Source organism: Haliaeetus albicilla, chromosome 11, assembly GCF_947461875.1.
Source record: "Haliaeetus albicilla chromosome 11, bHalAlb1.1, whole genome shotgun sequence".
In the NCBI taxonomy this organism is placed as follows: domain Eukaryota; kingdom Metazoa; phylum Chordata; class Aves; order Accipitriformes; family Accipitridae; genus Haliaeetus; species Haliaeetus albicilla.
The window spans coordinates 1,512,294-1,536,674 of NC_091493.1; the positions used below are offsets into that span (position 1 = coordinate 1,512,294).

The following is a 24,381-nucleotide window of genomic DNA, read 5'->3' on the forward strand; positions in this document are numbered from 1 at the left end:
TAATTATAAAAAGAAAGAAAAGGTGTCAGATGTAATCCAAAACCTGGGAAATAATTTTATTTTTCCTAGATGAAACCCATTCCTTGTGCATTTAGAACCTGATCCAATGCTGCTAAAATCTGTATCTTTCAGAATCAAAGTCTTTCTATTAACTGGAAAGGGAGTCAGACTGGTTGAAAACTAAAATAATCAATCTTTTATTCTGAACTCCTTTGTATGCATTAATTCAACCCCAAAAGCAACCAGTGGTTTATAAAGAGGAAATTTTAATCAGATAGACTTATGCACCCTGGGTTTTTTCCATTATTTATTAAGGAAGGTTATACTCATTACAAATGTCATTTTATTTTAAAATGCAAATACAAAAGACTGCAGTGTGTTTGACTGAAGACCTCAGGCTGACAGCAAATCCTGGTTTAGGTGGTTTTTACTTCAAAGTCTTAAAATACTCCAGATTGGATTGGTTTATGGACTTTGATAAATGTAAAAGTTTATATTAAATTTAAGGTCAAGAAGATCTCAAAGATTTTGGGACGAATTGCTAAGTTTTTCATAGTTCTACCTCAGACTTTTCCAGATGTCTCAGGCATAAATTTTTTTCTTATTCACCTCGTTAGTTGTTAATGTAGTGTTGACCATGATCCTGATCACTTGATGGCATCTCTAAGTTGCTTACCTCATTAAATTGTGAAGTAATGTATTGCATTCTGTATTTCTTAAAAAAAAAAAGGAATGCTGCTCTGACATTGTAGTGGGACGTCCTCAAATGATAGAATTATGAAAAAACAGGTTTGGGTATAATAAAAGTGTCTTTACTTCTGCTTAGCTTCCAGCTGCCATCACACGAATCTGAACACCTGTAATTAAAGGGAATTAGTATGAGAACAGGTGCAAAAAAACCTTCACAATTTCAAAAGAGAAATCAGTGATCACAAGAAGTGTATGTTCACTCTGAGTAAGGCTTCCTCTGGTTTGAGGGCTGGCTTTCCTGGGGGGGACCTGTGGTACATTCCAGAGCCGCTAGTGCATACCTCAAACTGAATAAAAAGACCATCTCTTCATCATCTACATTATTTTACTTAGCAACAAAAATAAATAGGGTCAACTCTTTTACTTCAATATAAAAACAACCTAGAAGAAGTGAAGAGTACTGAACCTGTACTCTACCAAAACTGCATGATATTCAGAAAGCATAACTCTCTTTTTTTATTTTTCAGCAGTAAATTATTGAATCTGTATCCAAGCAGACCATGGTACTTTCATTACCTTATGGGCCCAAATCTTTATACAAGCTCAGGGAGCAGTGCAGGAGAAACTAGCACTGTCCTCTGAGCAACTAGCATTGCGCTCTCATGCTGCAAGTCACAATTAGGCTAATCCAGGTCATTTATTACATTTGGTGTAACTGAACTACGTCTGAGAGATTAGAGTGGCAAGATACGCAGCCTGATTCTTATAAAATGCAGTTTACCTAGGAGTACGTATCCGTTTAGATCAATTGGAATTCAATCCCAGAAGTGAGGCTGGGGCTGACATGTAACTGGGACAGACATAACTAAAGGACATACATGTAGCTCTGGCTTCCAATTAGAGAACTTGTTTTTGTTAACATTTCACAGCAAACCAAAGCCAGCTGACACCTCCTTGAATGCAGCATCTCCTGCTGTTAGAACTGCAACCAAGCATCAAGAAACCTCCAAGGCACCATCTGCCACGGTACAGCCTGTGTCTGTACCTGTCCAGCCTGTGTCAACACCAGTTAATCAGGTAGGGGAGACAATACGCTGAATTTCAGGGACCAAAAGCAAGGTCTTAAGAAGGTGTTTCTTCTGCAGTTTGTGACTCAGGACCCCCAAATTTCCTAGTTTTTGCTCTGCTGTTGAACTTCAGCTTTGAACCTTACAGCCACACAGTAGTCGCATACACAGAAGAGATGTCCTGCCTACTTGCTAACCTTTAGCACCTGGCAAAGGGAAGGGAACCTTTCATCCCCAGGTTACAGGCATCTCCGCGGCAGTGAGCAGAAGGAGCAGCTGCCGCTAGCTCAGCCAGCGGCGGGCATCTGTGTGCGCTCCAGCAGGTCAGAGACTGCATGCCGCGAAGGGCATTTGGATGCGTAAGTCAGCTCGCCGGCCTCTTCACATTGCAGACTGACTCATTCACTTTCAATAGCAGCAGCCGGTAACTTTTTCCTCTCCCTCTCTACAGAACTCACTTGAAATAATTTTCTTTCAATGAAACTTATTCTAAGCTAAATAATTTCACTACTATGTTTACTTTTATATGTAGATATGCTTATGTACTACATAACATTTTAATATCCCTATCAAAGAGTTTCTAACTAATGTTAGCAGGCATTTATTTCCCAATAGGAAAGAAGAGCCATATTTACTTAAAACTGAAAAGTTAATGAGAAACTCACTTTACACTGCCTTTTCAATGTTTACAGCCTAGAATTAGGTGGTAACCAAGAAACAGATACTGAATAGGTGAAGTAATGCATGTTTACTTTTGACTACAAAGAGAACAGAAGTAAGCCTTCGCGACATTTTGCCATTTTGACAGAGGTTGCCTGAGTCAAAAATGATAGGTATCTCAAAAATTACCACTTTTAATCTTGATGACTTGTAAGACACCATCTATGAAATTTGGTTATGTTTCCTGAGATACTGAATCACTAATTCTGCTCTTCTGGGCAGCTTCTATTTCACTAAAATGAAAAACTCTATTTATCAAGTTATATAAGGAAGTTTTCCAGGAGAATAACTTCATTCTGATTTCACTGAGTAGGATCAATAGGGTGATATACCACCTCTGTAAATTGTTTGGTTTTGGCAAAGGAGAAGAATTACAAGATTAAGACTTGACTTAACTTTTCCCTATGAACATCCATAAATTTTGTAAGTAAGAATTCTTAAAAGAGGACTACTACCAAGCAGCCTACGCAGATTTGCCTTAGTGAAGTATCAATGAAAGATGTTATAATACACTGCAGTGAAGTTTTCCCTGCCACAATTAACTCAAAAAGGCAATAACAGCATTTTTGTTACTCAGGCAGCAACCCATCCAGGAAGATCACTAGCAGTTGTCTACAATAGAGCAACTTTTATTCATTTGTTCATTCATGTGATGTTTTGCAATCTACAGGCTCAAAGCCCCACTAACTATTTGCAAGGACTGGATGGAAGACCTATAATTGCTGCTCCTGTATTTACAAAGGTAATTTGTTCTATGACATATTTGAAAACTAAAGAGGTCAATTAATTGTATGGAGAGATAATTAAAATTTTCTAGCCATCAAAGATAAAAAAAGGAATTCTGCATTTCTTAAGCCATCCAAGGATTTAAGTGCCTTTACGAAATCTTACTGAAACCAGTATTACTTCCAGACCATAAGACATTTACTGACTGTCTATTCATTTTCTCTATTAGATGTTACAGGATATTTCAGCTTCTGAGGGGCAGCTTGTTGTCTTTGAATGTCGGGTGAAAGGAGCTCCTTCCCCAAGGGTTGAATGGTATAGAGAAGGAACACTGATAGAAGATTCTCCAGATTTTAGGATATTACAGAAAAGTATGTTTCTTGCGTGGAAATATTGTGTCTAATAAAATAGAGGCAAGCACCAAAATTGCTAACATAGCAACACTTTGAATTTCTTCTTACAATGGTAAGAACTATAAAAGCCATATTTATGGCAATAAATATGGGTTCCAGAAGGCAAAACTGTGGATGAATTGAACAGCATACTCACAGGTAGTATTCGTCTGAGATTCCCCAAACTATTGAACTGTTTTGCCTTCTGTTTGATCCCTCTGCCACTTCAATGTCCTTTTCTAATTCAGCCTTACTTCTGCTGTTTGTTTTTGGTTTTGCACCATTTATGTAGAGTTCTGTTGCCTGTATATCCCTCATGTTTTAGTTAAGTGCTATTGTAATAGTGCTTATGGGCAGCGGATTGCTTTTTTATCCACAAAAGTAACCTGATGTACACGTTAGCATGCCTACAGATACATGTGTGTGCACATAATACATGATAGGTTGTAAACATATACTTCTACTTTAATTTTCAAATGCGGTCAAAACATCTGCAGTTTTCTCATAAGTCACTGGAATGCTAAAATTGCTAAAACTCAATAGAAATTCCTTAAATACCACACTAAATCAAACCTAAATTAAACAATGTTTTATCATAACTTGATTTCATGTCTGTAATAGTTTCAGAAATTGTCTTCGAGACACAATAAAATAGTACTAAGATTGCAAAAAAATACTTTTTGCAGAATTTATTTCCTATTCATAAGTTCTCAAAAGTTTTCATAAGTGTTCATATTGTCAGTGGATTTGACATACCACTGAGTACAAGGCCTGGCTGTCTCCAGCACCTCTTAAACAGAAAATTGGATCAAAAGGAATATTGCATCATATTGAGAAGATCAAGCTTCATATTTAGTGCTTAAGAAAAAAAAAATATTGGCAAAAGTACATATATTCAATCTACTAATTCTGCTCTTCTTCCCTTTAGAACCACGATCTATGGCTGAACCCGGTAAGGATCATCAAAAGGCTCATACTTTTTTGATTATACAAATATGGTGATTTAACTTCACAAAATATTAATTATTTAAACTCCATAATTTAATTAACATTTCTTCTTTTCACCATGTGCTGTAACTACTAGTGAGATGCATTTCACTGTAGACTGTTCCATAAACATATAATTTGAATTAATTCTATCACTTTTGAAGAAAAAAATGTTTCCATTCTGCTTTGACCCAGTTCTAAATTAGGACCTAAATGTTACCACCTTATGAGCTAAAGATTAACAAAATTAATGTATGAGGGTCCCCTATATATCTGAGGTTCAGAAGTACACCAGATGATGTAGGACTGAGCTATTTTTATCTAGTTTACCAGTTAGGGAACATTGCATCAGATGTTTAGCCATGTCAGCCATTCCCTTTGCTCCTTACCAGCGTAATATGAGAGTATCACATCAGGTGTTCCACCCCTGATATCAGCAAATCCTATAAAAGTGTCTGGATTTGCTAATTTCAAGGGTCCGAGCAGAATGTAGGCTACTCTGCATGATTTGAGCAAAGGAGCCTTATAGATCTTGATTTCTCCTCCATGAGACAATCACTCTCTTGGTTTTGCTTTTCACTATTAAAAATATAAAGCTGTCCCTCTTAAGATAGAAAATTACCAAAGGAGTATTAATTCTTACAGTATATAAACTTCTGTAACACTTCTCCTTGCCCTATTAAAAGTTTTTTACCCAAAAAAGTATCTTGAAAGAGACTCCCTCTCTCTGCAATGTCTCTCACTGAGACTTAGGAATGAATAAATGGAGCTTCTACCAGAACCCACCGATGCTGTTCCTTTACTGTCCAGTGGCATCACTGCTGAGTAATGTGAAGCAGTTTTCAGAGGGTAATCAGTTGGGTGCAGTTGTCACTGCCTCATCATCTGCTGCTTGTTCAGAAGGAATCTGGATTTCCATGCATGCAGTGGTTGGCAAATCCAAGTACTATAAACTAGATATTATAATGCCTTAAACTAGTTCTATGATCCTAGTACTATAATAAACTATTATTCTTCCATAGTTGTTAGCAAATAATCTCTTTGTTGCTACTGGATTTTCCTCAGCAATGACATGAAACAATCGAGTTCAGTGCGGTATGGTCTTCTACAGAAATACTCGTAAAATATTAATCCTGTAGGGTTTTAGGAAAGTTTCTTGCAAAATGGTAGCAAAATAGTCACTGACTAGTTGAAGAAATGTTATCAGCCCACATTTCAATCCACTTTAGATGTTACTCTCCCTCCCCATCCCAGCTGCCCACCCAAATGAAAGATTTAAAATCCTATCACCTTAGGTATTTGTTAGCTGGTACTGCTGCCTGGATATGTCAGATACTCGTCAGACAGGAATGTCATAACTCCAGATTGACTTTTCAAGAAGGAATTTAATTTTTGCTAGTACAATTTTGCTAGTACATTTTTGGTGCCCATTAGTCTTCTTCGCAAAGAAGTGAAAAGGCAACTTTCTTTAAGCACAATTAGCACAATCCCCTCTATCTGCAAATCTGCACTGGTACTTTTGGAAAATGCCAGCCTATATGTATGTGTTTTGTATTTCTTCACCTTACAGAGTGACTCCACTTGAATTGTTCCTAGTTAATTATAACTAATCTTTCAATCTGATGAGATAAAAATACATATATTTTAGTGAGTAGTGGGTATAGAGTACACTCTATTTCTCTAAATTAAATTTTAAGTTCTTCAGAGAGAAAGTCTGTACTTCACGTGATTAGGAAAACATTTTCTAATGTTTTCCAAACACTGCTGACACCTGTTCTTCACTTTCATTGGGCATGCTGGAGCACAGAGGGTACCAGTTGCTGCAGACAATGCTGGTAACAGCTGCTGCACACAAAGGCTGCCAAAATTGATAATACTGATGAAACTAAAATCAAACTGAGCAAGGTGGAAAACCTTAAGGAAATGTCCCTGAGGGTAGTGAAGGCTTTGTGTGTTTGTCCAATGCATGTTCACTGCAAGTAATAACACTGCTCTGATGCTTTGCAGAGGAAATTTGTACTCTCGTTATTGCTGAAGTCTTTTCAGAAGATTCTGGCAGTTTCACCTGTACTGCAAGCAATAAATACGGCACAGTCTCTAGTATAGCTCACCTAACTGTCAAAGGTAAGAGTTTGTTTTAGTCCTTTGCTTGCTAGTAAATACAAGGCAGAGCCACCTGCTGCACTGTGCAGTCCAGGCTGCTTATCGAACATACAGATTGCTATGTCTTTTCAAAATGTCCTTCCCCAATTAGAAATGTGAAGGAACAAGGAACATTAGGGAATGAATCCCACACAGCCCTTCCAAAAACACAACTCTTGCTGACCTCAAGAGTTCGGCAATAGCCCTTTTTGGAATCTCTGTGGACTGTCTAGTTTGCTGTTTCAATAACCTTTTGGTGCAGAGCCCAAAGGAGGAAACCTCAGAACAGATTCTTTCATACTGCCTACGTGATTTATGCTGCCAAGGCACTAAGCAGTTAGGTGAGCAAAGTACAGTACATAAAAGCATAGTACACTGTTGACTCCAATTCAGCTCAACTTCTGGCAGTGTTCTTCATAATGAAAAAGTTAAAGAATTCTCTGAAAAGAAAGTTTGTATTTCAAAGATGCTAGTGGAATTCACAAGGCACATGGCTGAAGACCACTGCTGGATCTTCCAAACTAGAACTGTGTCTCTTTTCCCCCCACTTTTACAATCTTCCTTTGTTAAGGGAATTTGTTGTTAAATAAATGAGGTCAAAGAACTCACTCCAACAGCTGGAAGGACATCAGAGTGAGTTTTTCCAACTGTAACTTTTCTGATTTCATTTCACTATAATTATGATATTTACATATCACCGAAACTTGGATATTTGCTATTTCAGCTTCTGAAGACACTAGTAATGCTGCTACCCTTCACCCAATGAGCTCAATCAACTTAATTGCTGCTGAACATCAACCTCCCCCATGCACTCCTTCCCCCCGTGTAGTAAATCAAACACCCAAACCTAAACTTGAAGGTGTTCTTGTGAACCACAATGAACCCAGATCGAGTTCCAAGATAGGTCTCCGTGTGCACTTCAAGCTGCCTGAAGATGATAAAGGAAGTGAATCATCATCAGAGGATGGACCTGGTGCTACAAACCAAATCAGACCCAACTATTTCCAAGAGAGGATAAATGGACAGCCAATGAAAATACCAGAGCCAACATCGCCATCCAAGGAACCCCCCCCAGTATTGGCTAAACCAAAGCTGTAAGTAAAAGGATTCTAACTCTCAGGAACATCACTGATAGTACTTAGTATTTATAGACCAGGACACTATTGCACTAGAGCAAAAAACTCAAACGCAGAACAAAAAAGACAGTATCACATGGTGCTGGCCTAATTAACCATGCTCTTAGAAATACATATTCTACAGAGATAGATATTTTTTTCTGTATGCCTCTTGGGAAAAGTGTTCTCCAATTTCAGATATTTTTTTCTGTATATGTAAAATAAAAGCATGTTCTCCAATTATATCTCACTCTGAGTATGCAATTTTGCCCAAACCAGACATATGTAGTCTTATACATAGTATGGGCTAGCAACTAGCTAGCAACTGTAATCCCAAAGGCCATGCCTCATGACTTTTATGTCTCAAAAACATAATCTCCTCCTAAAACAGATAAAATACTTAGAAATGTTTGATAATGTGAAACCACTTGGTCTAAAAAGCACCTGTGTGATTATTAGCCAAAATGCTGGTTTCAGAACCCACTTTAATAGGAGCTAAATAACTGCAATCTGGCTTACAAATGCTCATTTAAAATCCAATAAACCAAATCCTACTCTTAGTTATACAAGCAGAGTAGTACTAAGGTGACAGAGCAGAACTGGACAATGCTATCCCTTAAATACCTTCAAGTAAGATTTATATTTACATTTCATGTGTTAAAATGTAAGAATCACCTTCAGTCAAATGATGTTCAAACAAAAATCTTTTGTGCCTCTGGCAAAGAAGGGGAGAAGAAGGAAAAGTTTAGTTTAGTAGCAAACTAATATTATGCTCTTCTCATAATGTTAAGAGAATATGTCATGTAGGGGTTTCCCCTACCTTTTACTGTATCACAGGATATAGAACTATTCTCTTCCAATTCACTTATGGAAATGTAGTCAGCCAGCACATTCAGGGCTCGTGACCAATTTTGCTCATCTTTGTTTTATATGCAGTGATCAGACCCAGTTAAAACAGCTCCACAACCAGGTCTTGCTTGAACAACAGCAGGTGCATCAGATATCTACAAGAGAACTGTCATTCAACACAGCTTTACTGAATTCTGCTACTTCACTCCATCCACAGTCCACCTCAACTACGTACAAACAAAGCAAAGCTTCTGCTTCGCAAGCATTCAGCTATACCCGACCTAAGCAGTTCCTACCATCACAAACCACACCGCCTACCAGCTCCAGTTCTAGCTCCTCAGTTACAACATTCAGCAATGTCCCTCAAGGAACTCAAAGAACAAATAACAAGGAAAATTTCACAGGAAATCCTCCACCTGCCCAATCAAGGTCTTCAGGAGGGTTTACAAGCAAAAGTGAACAGTCTCTACCAAGCCCTAAAGAATCCATGGTGCTTCCATTAACACTTTCTACATCTAGTGCAAAACAGGTTCAGCCACAGAGTGTGACTCCTGCTCCTATCTCCCCAACTGGCCGGATTCAGAATCCAGTAGCTTTCCTTAGTGCTGTTCTGCCTTCGCTTCCTACTGTGCCATCAACCAATGCTATGGGACTGCCCAGAAGTACACCAGCCACGTAAGTAGCATAAAACATATGCGCAGAAGCAGGGACAAGAAATACTCATAAAGGAAAACTAAGATGTGTTTCTGTTCAAGGGTTCAGTGGGGAGCTTACTGAAATGCAAGTAATTAATAAAACAGAAAAGTGAGTTATTCATATATTCTGGTCATTTCATCTAACATTTACATTCAGTTTAGAAAGCAAGGAATAGTAGCTTCTATAATAAGATACATCAAGGGTAAGATAAATTCAAGACAGAGAAATATGAGTGTATAAACAGGTATATACATAGAAGAATTTGGGGGCTCAGAGATTTGTAAGACTGTACTAGTGGGAGAAAAGAGATTTCATGACGTTGCAGGGTAAGCCACTCTAAGACCATTTGCCTGTATGAACTATAAAAACATTCTTACCTATTGTAAGCAACAAGTAAAGTTTTAAAAGGTACCTCATAATGTAAGTTATTTCTTAGTCCAGGTAAACCTAAGAAATAACTTAAGTAAAGGTATTTTCCTGGTTGCAATACTTTCTATATTTAAAGTCCCCCAGAAATCTCAGGAAAGTTAATGGTTTGCACATAAACATTTTAATTGACAGCCAGCATGATTTCTGTGACAAAATGGCCACCACCATACAAGCGAGTAAGGATGATGATGTACTGGAAAGGTCGTGGCCTTAAGAGTTCCTTCTTTACTAGTAGAGTTGAAATTAATATCCCTTTTGTGGACTATGTGAACCTTGTGTTAGCATGGCTAGCGCCAGCAGATTGATACAATTTTTTATTAATAGAACTTCAAATTCTGCATAAAGGAAGGAGTATTTCCACCTTTTACCAATGGTACACTTAAAGGTAGTGATAGCCATCAGTAAGTCACAATCTCCTACTTATCCTGCTGATACTACATCAACCAATCTGTAATTATAACAGAAAAAAAAAAGTGTCCCTGTATACATAGCATTCACCACTCTGTGTGCCAAGAAGCCCTGCCTTCAAACCATTACTGCACTCCTACTCACAGACTTCCTAGTGGCCCAGCACAGCCACATAATTGCCATTACCCTGTGGCACATGCCTGGAGGCCTTCATGGCCCTGGCATCACGGGCAGGCATACACAATAAAGTTATAAGGTTCACAGTGAAGGTTTTAACTATACCCATCTCAAGCCTGTGGCCTGCTTTCACAACACGGCAACAAGCAAGCAAAAAACAACTGCAACTACTCATCCACTCTCCTTCCTCCCCTTCAGAGCTGGTGCACAAGTGCTCAAGCACTATTCTCTTTGCATTAATGACACTTAACCCTTGCAAAGTGCTTTACTTTTTCTAACTGCTGTACAGGCATTACCAAATAAATCCTTACAATATGCCTACCAGGTAGAGTAGTTAAATATTGTTTTCTTCATTTCATCTTTCCTGGGTCCCAGCCCAGAGCTGAATTCCCACATAACTGGAGCTCTACATGGGAGAGAGTAAAAGTGAGGGCACAAAAGATCAGGAAGGAACCTGAACAGTATCTGTGCTAATCTGTGAATATCTATTGAAGTTTCAGCTTCCTTATTTGGCATTATCAATTATAATAACTCTGGTTACAAAAGCAGTGAGAGATCACCATGTCTATGGAACAACAAAAGGAAGGTATCTTGCACAGCAATCATCAGTTATAGCTTTTACCTGGATACTGTCCTGGTTTCAGCCGGGATAGAGTTAACTGTCTTCCTAGTAGCTAGGAAGCTACTAGTTTTATTTCGCTCAGGATATTGCTGGCTGCGGTTAAACCACGACAACCCCCTGTTATTAAGAACCCAAGTCCTGTGATCCCACTACTGGAACGTTGCAGACTCTCTAGTAGTGTGCTGCTGCTGTGCTTCAGTGGTGCGCTCTCACAGTCTCCTGACAGTCCTATCTAAGAATGTAACTATTTTCAAACCTTACTAAAATAAACCAGACTAGATCTATAAAATGAAAATAAAAAGAACTGTTGATGTTAGGTGCCATAAAAGGGTGACAGAAATGAAAGAAGTAAAAGTACATGGAAAGAGTAAATGATCAATGAAGATGTGAGATAAAGATCAATGAGGAAATGTATTAAATTTTAAATTATTGCCTGATCCAGTAAAATGTACAAATTGTATACCTATGGTAATACCTATATACATTTCTTTAGCATTCATTATGACATCATTATTCCACGATAAATATAAATGGAACTTAGAGGCTTATTACAGTATTATAATGCTTATTCTCTTTAAGATGTGTGTCCTTAATTCCTACCGGCATGGGAATGGGATGCACCATTAAAATAGTATCAAAAAATCAAATCCCATATTGTGCTTTGGCTTCTGCGTAAATAAATAGTAGGTTCTTCCAGACAACTGAAGTGCAACATATCATATCATACAGGTGACAAAAAAAATATATACTGGTTGCTGCATGTTAGTATCAGAATTTTCTTTTAATAGCCCGACCCAGGGATTAACAAAGAAAAATGTGAAGCCTCTGCCGTTAGCAACAGATGATTCTATTCGGGAAAATAAAGCTGCACTCGTAAAGGACCTGGAAAGAAAACTGCATTTCAGAGAGGACGTTAATCAACAAAGTAGTCAGCAGGTAAGAAAATCAAGTGTTATTAAAATAAATTTTACACATGAACAAGACATGTATTATGACTTGTGGATTGTGCAGTTGACCAGCTATGCTACTTTGTGGAGTGAGCTTTGGTGGCAAGTACTGGTTTGGAATAGCAAACGGGAGCTTTAAATAGGAAGTATGAGGGGATGCAGCTGTAGAGGGTTTACTTTGTGGCTGAGTAGCATTTTTAATTTCTGATCATCTCTATTACAGACCAGTAGGAATGTAAAACTTTCTTCTTTTCATGGAAGCTTCTGTACATTGGATTTCATTTTTTCACTTTACAAGTTGCTCAACTCGTTGTGCACATACACATTCATACACTATATTTTTAACACAAATTAAGGACTGAAGTAATCAAACTGGTTAAGAAAAGGTTTCTAGTTTTTCTGTGGTTGAACTAAAATACAGAATGTAATTTTTAGCATTTGACCTATTTTTCTAAATCTCCCAACTTAAATGAATTGACAGGAATGAATTGTGAGGAACTTAACAAAGTTTTTGGTAGCTGTTACTGGCATACACCAAACTTCAGGCCTAGCATTATTAGAGTTTAGCAAAATAACAAGCCTTTTACAGAGTTCAAGGAACTAAATATCAGTTCATTCTTAACTGGAATCAATAAATTCACTGGATCTGGGCAGTGCCTATGAAAGTGAAGAAGAAATAAAAAATGAAATAATACTTTGAGGTTGAAATCACTATAAATCAGGTTCAACCACCCTCAGGTAACAGTGGGACACACTAAGGACTGCTAGAGAGCTGTTCTGTCTGTAGGTGATCATGCTACTCTCACTGTGGCCACAGAGCCCTCCACAGCTGTCCCACCAGCTCAGGCTTAACACAGCAATTAATGGTTTACCCTGATCTGTCGTCAACAAGGGAACTCTTCGCAACGTCTGTTAGCCCTTCTGACAGAGAACATGCAAAGATAAGCAAAAAGCCGTGGAGTCTCTGGAGCAAATTACCCTCTGTGGACAACTGCAGTGTAATCCCTGTTTTTTTAATTTTGCTGTTGACCTTTCTTTCTGACAGATCACGCTGCCAAAGCACTTTGAGTAAAACAACTGGCAAGCGGTATGTTTTGCAGATGAATCACAAGTGTTACAATTTGTGCTTGCTATGGTAGTAAAACAAATTATTTAGAGCGCTACTGTGAAATACCAATCAGTCTTTTGAGTTAACTGCATGATAACCCCTTTAGAAACAATGATCACTACTAGTGTCAAAGTTATCTGCTGACAGCAAAAGTTATTTATACACTTATTCGCTATTCTGTATGAGAGCAAACCAAAATCTTGATTCCCAAATCCCCCAAACACTGGAAAACTTCAAAGCTGTCATTTCTCTAATTGTTATGGTAATCAGAATGCCAACGGTAATGAACTACAAAACAATTTTAGGATTGCTCAATAAAAGTTCCCTCATTTTCCCCTGAGTTCCCACCTTTAATCACTTCTGATTTTATTCTTCCACATTGAGGAAAACCACTGCTCAGACTGACTCTAGCAAATTCGAGTCTGAGTTTTCTTCTCAGTGAAAGCAGTGATTATTTAAAGAGATGAGAGGATGCATAGTATTTACCAAAATTCCTATTGCTTTGCCATTTATATAACAGTCATCATCGTGAGAATAATATGTTGGAGTGCTGGATTCACACCCATAGATTTTGTCCTGTTTTTTCCTTTTCCTCCTAATTAACACAGAATCAAAAAGGAGACATTTTCAACCTATATATAGCGTATCTGCATTAAATTGATTATTATAATGGTAGGGAGGGGCTTCTCATTCACTTTCTCATAAATACGAATGCAACTCTCTCCTCCGTGTGAGAGATCACTGCATAATCAATGGAGTACAGCATTCAATAAGAATCTCAAAGTGTTGGCTTCTTTGCATTTTCTACATGCTATTTTAAAAATTCCTTCTCATAAAATGTGTCCTATGGAGTATTTTTATTTAGCAAATTGTATTGTAACCCCGTATTTCAATAGCAGCATTTGGTCTCATTTACAGTATCTGCAGAGCATGTAGGGATCATCCAGAATGAAAGCTGCAGATGACAAGTCTGTGCCTTAAAGTACTGTTATTGTCTTATATTACTATATAAAGTGCAGTAATGAACATGAGTGATTTACATTCTGGTGCTCTATTTATAATCTATCATTGACTTCCGTATGAAAAGTGTTTAGCTTACAAGTCAAGATTTTCCTAAGTGTCAGCATTATGCACTCAGCATGATATCTAATAATCCAGATGTACTCCTTCTGTTTCATCCAGTACATCATTCATCACCAACAATAAAGAAATCCAGAATCAGAACATAGTTGGTAATTTCGCTGATGTTGCATGAGACAGAACAGATTAGTCTCTGGTCTTCTACAGCTATGATAATCATGCAGTGCTGACAGAAATACAAACATGATTTTGCTAAGATTCTAGCTGCAACTTTGATCAAGTACATGCAATAACAAGCTGTCATTTTTACCAGAAAAAAATGCCATACCTGTCATTTATGCAGATGGTAGTATGCTATATTGCCAGGTGAAATTTCATCACAATTAGGAGTGTTGAAAAAAATGTGGTTCGGTTCTACCAAATGTCTTCAGTCAGATTTGCTCAGTTCTTTCAAACAGAAGATACACTAAATGAGGATTAGCTTTATGCAATTGCAGGAACAGGTTAGGACAAATCCTGGAATATAGGAGACTTCACTCAGTTTCTTCCTTGGCCTGAAGACAGTCAAATTTGTAACTTAACTCCCATAAGGACAGCCTAACTCCTTGCCAGTGGGTACGTGTATTGTTGGTGCTGTCCCAGGTTGCACAAATAATTAAGCATTCTTTATCAGCAGGATAAAAATCTGGAAATTCCACCTTTCAGAACGGCTTCCGCAACAGGAGACCCGAGCCTTTCTCTCACCTTCTCCAGCTCAATGAATAAAACTTAAGACTTTCAGGCAGTGTAGAACAGGCCTTCCTTTAGCAGGACATTTCAGAGACCATTTCAGCTTAATGGTTAGGGTTGTTTGAGGAAGCTGCTAGAATCCTTTCTTCCAGTTCGTGTTGGAGAAAAGAAACATAGACAGACTGAGAGAGACAGAGAAAAAGAGAATCACGCTCCTGCCTAGCAACTAGGACAAACACCTAGATTCTTGTCCTTGCTGTAGGGGATGTTTCAGTATTTCTGCAAAGCGAAAGAGGATAAGAAGGACAAAGAACTTCCCTGTCCACTCATCTCCACCCCCATAATGTTTTATTAGCATGGAGCGCAGAGCTTCCTCTTGGAGGCCGAGGTTGAAATCCTGTGAAACAGAGCATCCAAGTCTCATAACTTCAGTGAGTGTCTGGGCTACTGCACCATTTGAAGAAAGCAGAGTACACCCAGTGTTATCTCTGCTTCCCAAAATCTGTCAGTCTAGTCCATTGGGCCTTTTATTTTCCTTACAAGTAAAATATCTTGGTAATGTTCAGTTAGTACATGTCATGTAGAAACAAAAAGACATGTGGGGAGAAAAGGGCAGATGGAGAATTTGGGGGGATTTTGGCAAATGGAAAAAAATATAAATGTATAATGCAAACTGATTCTTTTACCCTGGTATTTGAAAACATTTACAGGCTTCACCAATGGGACTATAAATAGAGGAAATTCAGTTTTACAGGCAAAACTTGGAAATTAATGATATTACCTCCTCAAAATTTTGCTATACAAATAATATAAAACAGAAAGATGAGGTAATTAAACCTCAAAATCCTATACAGTAATAAAGGAATTTATACCTTTTGGTTACAAGAACTACAAACTGTGCTGACATATCTGTGTCATTTACTATGAAGAATATCATGTGGCAATGCTGGTTGGTTGTGTCTTATGTAAGACCCAGATAGCAGCATGGTCACTGCCTTATTTTTAGGACAAAGAGTAAACCTACAGCTGTTTAGAAAGTTATGCACAGCCCTCACATGAATATTCTTTACTTTTGCTAGGGAATACTTTATAAGAACTTTCAGAGCAGAAGAGATGCAGGGTTTGTCCAGAAGCTTTTAGACCATTAAAAACCACGGCCTGTAAAACCATAAGCAGAATCTGACTCATCGCACAGGCCACATCATCACTAACACCCCAATGCTGATCAAACAGAATCATCTCACAGTTCCCATACTAAGCAGTCAGGCTCAGAAAGGTCCCAAGAATCACCAAGAACTCTGTTCCCTAGAGCACAAGAATTACACTTAATTCCTTAATTCAATCACTCCAAAAATCTTGCTCAAAAACAAGCTTCACCAGCGTCTCTCAAAGGTCAGCCAATGTAGGCAATTTTGGACTAAGGATGGGAGTTAAACCACAAGGAGTCCTCACAGAAGCTTGTTTGCTCTGTACTAGAAATGAGAAGAGATTTAAGAACCTGACCAAGACAAATTACCAGATCTTGATATGAATAGGTATAAACTCCCAATAATCGTGGGAATGAAGAGTTGAACAACCACTTGTAGCTGTCTTCTCAAGACCTAGATCTAATCAACAACAAACTAGAGACAGGTATTCCTGGTAAAGATCCTGGCTTGCAGAACTCATCACCTAGGAAAGGCAACCCGAGCTCCTCATGCTTTCACACATACTCCTAAGCCACTCACTCCAGCTGAGAAGTCTGTGGGAGCTGGAGATGCAAACCTCATTTGCTTTCTGTTCTGTTTTCCTATTGCTCAATCACTTTGAGCTGAACTATATTTCGAATATTGTCTAGCTGTGTACCACAGATGACTTGCTAGACTCTTCAAGGGTTTGTGTTTACATTTGGAGAGCGTGATATTCATGCCTTGTGGCATTTAAGACAGCCCAACATAATTTGCAAGAAGGAAGGCGCTTCAGTGATACTTCTTCATGGGGGATGATAAGTGTTAAGAAAAGCATGCACATTGGATGTGTTGGGTTTTGATGCCCACTGTTGAGGCGGGCTGGGGGGGTGGGAAGGAGAGAGAATCCAAACAGAAGATTTCAGTCAGAGTAGCCTAGATGAGACTTTGAAGCCAAGGACTATTACAACTTGGAAACAGATGCTGAGATGCAATATATGCCAGTTTCTTAGATAAACTGTTAACTGGATATAGAATAATTCTGCCAAAAAGCCAATCTAGCAGAAGTTACAAAACTGGGATTAAATTGGGAAATTTGTCTGGAGCTCGCAATGAGTGGCAAACAGAATTATGTTTTCATACAGTATATGAGAATCAACATTCCAATAAAGTTCCTCTAGCCTTTCTATTTGTGGTAATTTCCATGGGTTACTAGGCTAACATCAGATTATTTTGATGCTACAAGCTTCTACTAACTGTTAGCACATATTTTCACTAAGATCTGAATCCTGCTAAAGTCAACAGCAAGATAGGTTTTAACTTCAACAGATCCAGGATTTTAGAACATATATTTACACACAAAGATGCTTAGAAAATTACAGGAATTACTACAGTCTGTGCAATTCCCCTTTTTGCCAAAAAGGTTCACAGGTAGCAGAATGGCCCAGGAGCTAGATTACTTGATTCAAGATCTAGCAGACCATGATCCAACTCTCTGCTCTGTCACAGATTTTCTATGTTACCTTAAGAGGTCACTTAGCTTATTTAGGCCTCAGTTTCCCATACGTAAAATGCAGGTAACAGCCCTGCCCTGAAGGGTGCCTTGCTGCCAGGTGCTCAAAAAGTGATGGTGACGGGGCCAAACAGATTGATCACCAAGACAAAATTATGTCAATCTGTACCTTCAACAAGACTTGCATTGAGAGAAGATTTTGTTTGCCATACTGGTCAAATTACAACCATCCAGCAGCACACACAATATTGCCAAGGCAGTGCAAAGGCTAGCAACTCCCCAGAAGAGAAGTTGCATTTCACTTCTCCATCTGCCCCAAATTTCCACTAGAACTTGTACGACTTTTTTTTTTTTTTCCTTTTGAGTTAACTTTCTTCTAGCTCACTCCTGCAGAACAGGTCACTGTGGCGTTGGATGACCGCCAGTGATGGCAGGAGGGATGTGTGGGAACATATAAGTATGAGCAGGGAGGGAAGTGGGGGAATGCTGCTGTTAGCACAAGCTGGCAACTAAACTGGTTCAGCTACATTGTCAAACCATATACTGAATACACTACATGTCTCTGTGGCAATAACATCGCGCAGCTCGCTCACAGGGTGCTACTAATGACTAGAGAAAAATGGTACAGAACTGCTTAAGACACATATTCACCAGCACATTTCCTCGCTTTGGTCTGGCCAGTTTTAAGTCTTTTACCCTTCTAGCTATACCCTGACAATATTAATGCAACAACCACTGCCTACTCCTCTTTTGCTAATGCATGTTTGTGAAATATCCAGGTTTCAAAAGTTGCAGTCTACTCAGCATATACAGATACAGATAATTACATACAATTACTATATATATATATATGTCATATATATTCTAATTTGTACAGAACATTTACAATTCTAGATAGGAGCTTGAATTTTACAGTTTTCTAGCTGGGAGATAGCACAGTTTTAAATATCTGGCTACTATATTAAACAAGTGTGTGAATTCCTGTCTGTAAAAACTTCATGTTCCAGAAAAGTTGCCAAAAAGCAGCTGAAACCCTACATTTTTGACCCCAAACCAGAGCTTGAACCTTTGTATTCTTTCCCCTAGTCTCCTCAGTATGCTGAACTGCAGCCTAGTTTTAACACTGCGCCCAGTGATCACGTTGACTTGTTCTTTGTGTGACACTTTACGAAATACTTGTCTGAACCACAACCACAAACACTTTGCCCTACTCCACTTATGTAATCACATTCAGAAATAGTTTTATGGCTTATGTGGTAAAAACAGTTCTTCAGAAAGCCATATTAACAACGATTTTCTGTTCTTCCTAATCCTAGAAGAAAATTTTCCAAACAAGCAAAAAAACTCCAAGATTATATTTATTCTCTATACAACTGTGTATTTCCACTTATTTCAGAGATTCCTGTTCTTTATAAGAAGTTTAGTGTAATAACTTCAGTCTATGTATGTTGGTGTTAAAATTTGGTGTGTAAATTTATATAAGCATATATACGCACACTGAACGACACATTTAGAAAGACAAAGACTGAAGTATGAACACAACACACAGGCAAAACTTTGGGGCTGTGATAACCTTAACTTTGTTATTTTCTGATTTAAAATATATTTTTGAATATAACTCCTTAAAATGACCAGTCCAAACACATGCAGTCAGCCTGCACAGTTCTTAGCCAAAGACTGTTGTGTTTGCATGGAAACACAATGACTCGTGCCTTCCATGGGCAGAGAAGCAGCTGCCAGTAATGACAGCCCAGTGTTGATAGTAGAGCAATATGCATTTGTTCTGACAAACTGCTGGTTTTATTTTAAACCTTTTTCTGTGTAGGCACATATATCCAGAGCCACATACACTCAAGAAATGTGAGAGAAAACCTGTCCACGATTAACTTCAAAATGGCCCATGAGATGCATCCCTTCCTCTATCATATTTTCTTCTGCAAGCAGTCATGAAAAGGAAGAAATGTCCATATTTCTTAATGAAGTAAAGTTTGTAAGAAGTTAGTATCTTCAGCACGTCAGTCAGGAAAAAATTGATACACTGTGTTCACAGAAAACTTTTTCAGAGCTAAAACAGACGCAAGAAACATGAGGTTAATTACAGTTTGGAAAATAATTCCTTTAAGTTTAATTTATGTTAGTTGGTTGGACAACTTAAGACAAACCTGTACCTTTGGAGTAGAGGAAATAAAAGGCGTTAATTGTCTCTACCTATTGGTTTCCATCTGTAAGCCATCATGGCTACGGCAACGCTACACTATTAATTTCTTATTACATACCATGACTTCTTTTGGACCGCAATGAAGCTGAAAAAAAAAATCAGTATGAAGAACTGCTGACTAAACTCAACTATCTATAAACAATACTGGACTCTCCATTAGCTTGCAGTATTTCATCGCCTTTTAACTCCACTCTGTAGCATTTTGTTCTGGAGTCAACACCTTACTCATTAACATGATGCCTTGAAAGTATAATGGTAATGCCTTCCTAGCCCCATTAATTCCCTCTGCTAGAGAACACCATATGATGAAAAACTCACTCCAGGGACCAAGCAATGATTCCCCAGTCTTCAACTATACAGTTAACGATGTATTAAAAGTACAATACTGCCTTTTTAATTTGAAACATTATTCTTGTCATTAGCAATTTTCATTTCCAAAACCTGCTTTTGACACAGTCACCAGAAAACTGAAGTAAAGAAAAATTTGATCTAGAAATTAGCTACATCATTCTGAAAAAAGTAATCACATTCATGCTTTGTAGGTCTAATGAAACATGCCTATAGCTCAATAAAGTTGAAGACTGTATACAACTAAGATAGTCCAGTGGCAGATTTATGTACTGCCATAAAAGAATGATGTTAAGTGCTGGTAAGGTTCACAGGGCAGTAAATAACTGGTCTGCTGACCTCCAGATTACACAGATTGAACGGTTTTGTATGCGAAGCAGATGCAGGCCCCCTTAATTTTTATTCCTTTGTTCTTTATTATGTTGCGCTTTAAAACTAAAAGGTGTTGGCTCTTGCAAAAGCCCTCTTCCAATTTCTAGTCTTCTAGACTACTGCTTTCAGATTGCTATCTGACTCTGAGAAGTTTTAACACTTTTCATCCCCACTCATTCTACTCTAACTGGAGTTCAGATTTGCCTTCTCCAAGCAAAAATTCTTCGCAGACTTACTGTGTCTAGCTTCTGAGATAACCAATTTGTGAGTCATTTCACCTACTCTGTCCAGCAGCTCTGTTGCCCTCTAAACATATATAACACTTGAAAAATAGCTTATCTTTACAAAGGGAATAACAGTGCTCAGAAGTGCTCAAATATGATAAATGAGAAACATGTATGCAAAACAATGCATTTAGCTTTATAACTATGCTGTCATATAACCAATATCCAGAAATAATTACATAATTTTTGAGAGGTTCATTACACAAGAAACAGCAACATGTTTAAACAGGCAGAAATGAGATTCTCTGTACCATACTTGCTACATTGCCCTGACCTTTATTCCTGTAACAAATCATTAGATGATGGAAAGGGAAGGAGGGAAAGAGATTACCCCTACCTTAATTAATCCTTAATTAGCCTCCACATTTCCAAAGGACACAGCATGTGAAATCCCTGACAACAAATTCACTCTTAGAAGAATTACGTATATTATCTTCAGGTCCTACTGGAAAATTCAGACACTCAAGGTAATCCTTTCTCAGTAGGTCAATTTTTTTTGCCACGGATTTTGCTCTCTGCTGCCAAGAACTACCTAAACAACATGAAGGAAACTATTGTAAGTTCCCAAAGAAGTGGAAGGAAACAAAGCTCCACATATATTAAATATGTTCTTCAGTACATTGCTTGCAACAAAGTATTTAGGTTTGAATTCCTTAATTTTTGGGAGACTCTAGAAACAAAGTGTGACTGCAGTACATTTTGGTGACATGGCTGCTGCTTGGAACATAGTAGTCACTCTCTGATTTTTACTTGATTCTTCCTTCCTAAAAACACATAGGCCTTTTCTCAGTATCAAGGGTAAAAGACTGATTGCTTAACTTTCCCTTGGAACACTATAACCAGCTCTGGCCATCTAAATGTAAAAATGATAGCTTTGGTTGGTCAGAAATCAGAGAATCTTCGGTTTTACACTGGCTTAACTGAGATTAGAATTTGATCTATTAAAGCAATTTGTTGAGACATGCTGCGTGAAAGAAAAAAAAGCTCAACGAGACGAAACTTTATAAGGCTGTCTGCTGATCACCAGCTGTTGGCCAGCCCACAGAGCAAACAAAGCCAACTAAGAGAGTGGATGATACCACCTAGTGGCTGGCTCCCACCCTTTGGCGCATGGCTGGCACACTTCTACAGACCTCAGGCTCAAAAAACTCCTGCTTGGCAAAGCTGTACTCGCAGCGGTACTTTTGAAGAATGTATCAGAGAGCAGAGTGTCCCTGTCAGAGTGGAGGGAGAGCATTAAAGGTAAGGAAGGTATCTTGAAGGGGGGACCCAGCGATCTAAGCTCCCTGTGAACACTCCTGTTACCTTGTAATTACTGGCACGGCTCCAAAGCTGTGTGGAAGAACAGATCTGCAGCATCGGAGAAAAGAGGAGTGGAAGGAGGACTCAGTTTCCAGTAAAGAGAGTTCATTCATCAAAGTCCTTTCCTCCCTGCTTTGAGCTGTCTACCTTTTCCTACCATAGCTAATCTTTACTAGACCTGACCTTACAGCAACCCCCCCCCCCAAAACTTTAGATGAAGAGACCGATAGACAACATCTACCATTACAGTACCAAAATCAGGTATTTATTCCACCATGGCAACTTCCAACTTTTTTTACTTTGTGCCTGCCATGTTTTCTGCCTCTCACACCCAAGTCTCACAGACCTCTGTCTCCTCAGAACTCCCTGTAACCTCTCAACCTTTGGCCATTTCTGTCTCTTTGGTCTCCTGAAGAAATCAGAAGGCTTTGTCAGCTAAAATTTTGAGCTGCCTCTCCATCTTTGCTCCTTACTGTTTGGGAACTACTGGTCATAAGCATAATCAGCAGTATGATGGAATGGCTTAATGATCAGGGATCTAAGTCCCAGTGATTTGGGATCTTTGCTGGTTCTTTAACTTTCTGTAAGATTTCAGACAAGATGCATTTTCTGAACCTTGCTTTTTCAGCAAATGGAATATATCTAAGGATAGGCTACCTCCTTATTTACTATTCACCAGTTTCTAAAATTCTATTTATACTTTTGGAATTGCTTAAGTATTTCTCTTCCAAGCCACAGATCATTTCCTTCCTGTAACAAAGCAATGAAACCCACTGTAATAGCACTATCTGACAGATTAAAGTGAGATTCTGAAGACCCAAACTTGCCACAGAAGTAGAATAAAACATAAGCCTGCTCTCAGAGATGTCAGTGCCCTTCAACAGGAGCAGGAATGCAAGCTCTGGATTTACAAACTGCATAAATCCAGGTCTGAGCAAGCCGTTTTGGTTACTGCTACAGGCCTACATATGGTAATACAAGCTTCCCCACAATACAGTTTATAATGACTTAAGCAAGATATTCTTGCAGCTATCTATATTAGTGTAGCGAGGCAACATCTGCTACCAGCAAAGTCCATTCAGGTGTATCTATAGTGCTCCATCATGCCCAGGATAAACATTGGTTTGGTGTCAAAAACTGAAGCTGGCTGTTGGTCTGAAGCTTCACATATCACAGCAAGAGACATCTGGTCAAATGCCTCTTGGTCCAGACAAGACATCCTCATGCAAAACAGCTAAGTAACGAGAGGTTTCTAACTGACTTCAGGGGATTAGGAGGAGGCTCATAATCACATCAAACTCTCTGGAAATGGTCATTTATGTAGGAATATACTCATTTTCTTGCATCATCTGTTTAATCTTCTAAGGATTTTCATGTGGTATGTTTTGCTTACTCAGTTAAAACAGCTAGAAATCTGGTCAAGTTATAACCTGAAGGTAAATTACTCTGAAAACATTTCACTTTCTTCCTAGCTTTCTCTTCTAGTAGGTACGGTTTTCCTTATTTAATTCTGAATTGATATATATAGCAGTATTCATTTCTATAATTTGCTGACTAATATTTGAACACAAAATCCTCAAAATTTGGTATATTTTAATGATCTTTTTTGATCAACAGTGTGCAAGAGCATAGTTTTTTCATACGGACTTAGAGGAGGAATTGCGTGTTTGATTTTTTAGCTGCCTTTGAAAAAACTCAGTTTCATTAGTTACATTCTGAAAACTTAAGATGCAGTGAGAATCTGTGTCTGCAGACCAAATTCAGACTGTTTCTATGTGTTCTAGTTTATGTAGGCTTTTTTATTTTCACTTATGTTAGAATTAGTCTAAAAGTGCAAATGACTGCAAATATCACAGAATACGACTCATCTTGTTCAGAACTGTGCCTCTTTCACTCCGCAGGAGTACAGGATTTCAAGCTTTGAGCAGAGGCTGATGAACGAAATAGAATTTCGCCTTGAACGTACCCCGGTGGATGAATCAGACGATGAAGTCCAACACGAGGAAATTCCTACAGGCAAATACATAGCACCGATCTTTGATAAGAGACTCAAGCATTTTCGGGTAATGGAAGGATCTCCTATTACATTCACTTGCAAAATAGTTGGAATACCTGTTCCCAAGGTAGGTCATTCTCTCTGTTAGCAGTAAAAGAATAAAAATCAACTACCCGCTATTTTCTAGACATCCCTCTGGAAAGTCTCACTCCTAAGAACATGGCTTTGTGGAGAGAGCCCTAAAACAAATTATTTCCCCCCCTGCTTTCTAAAGTATCAGTATCTGCTCCTGAGCATG

The 24,381-nt window shown here is 38.4% G+C and overlaps 1 protein-coding gene across 4 annotated transcripts in view; it reads left to right on the forward strand.

The window, feature by feature from the left end:
• The window catches only part of MYPN (myopalladin), a 79,075-nt gene that overhangs the window by 40,738 nt on the left and 13,956 nt on the right, over positions 1 to 24,381 (forward strand). For all 4 annotated transcript variants that reach the window (XM_069795740.1, XM_069795743.1, XM_069795741.1 and 1 more), the window contains 9 exons: positions 1,620 to 1,767; positions 3,148 to 3,219; positions 3,433 to 3,574; positions 4,524 to 4,547; positions 6,590 to 6,706; positions 7,449 to 7,818; positions 8,776 to 9,363; positions 11,809 to 11,956; positions 23,989 to 24,210. In XM_069795740.1, coding sequence (XP_069651841.1) covers positions 1,620 to 1,767; positions 3,148 to 3,219; positions 3,433 to 3,574; positions 4,524 to 4,547; positions 6,590 to 6,706; positions 7,449 to 7,818; positions 8,776 to 9,363; positions 11,809 to 11,956; positions 23,989 to 24,210 — 1,831 coding nt within the window. The remainder of the gene's footprint in view (positions 1 to 1,619; positions 1,768 to 3,147; positions 3,220 to 3,432; positions 3,575 to 4,523; positions 4,548 to 6,589; positions 6,707 to 7,448; positions 7,819 to 8,775; positions 9,364 to 11,808; positions 11,957 to 23,988; positions 24,211 to 24,381) is intronic.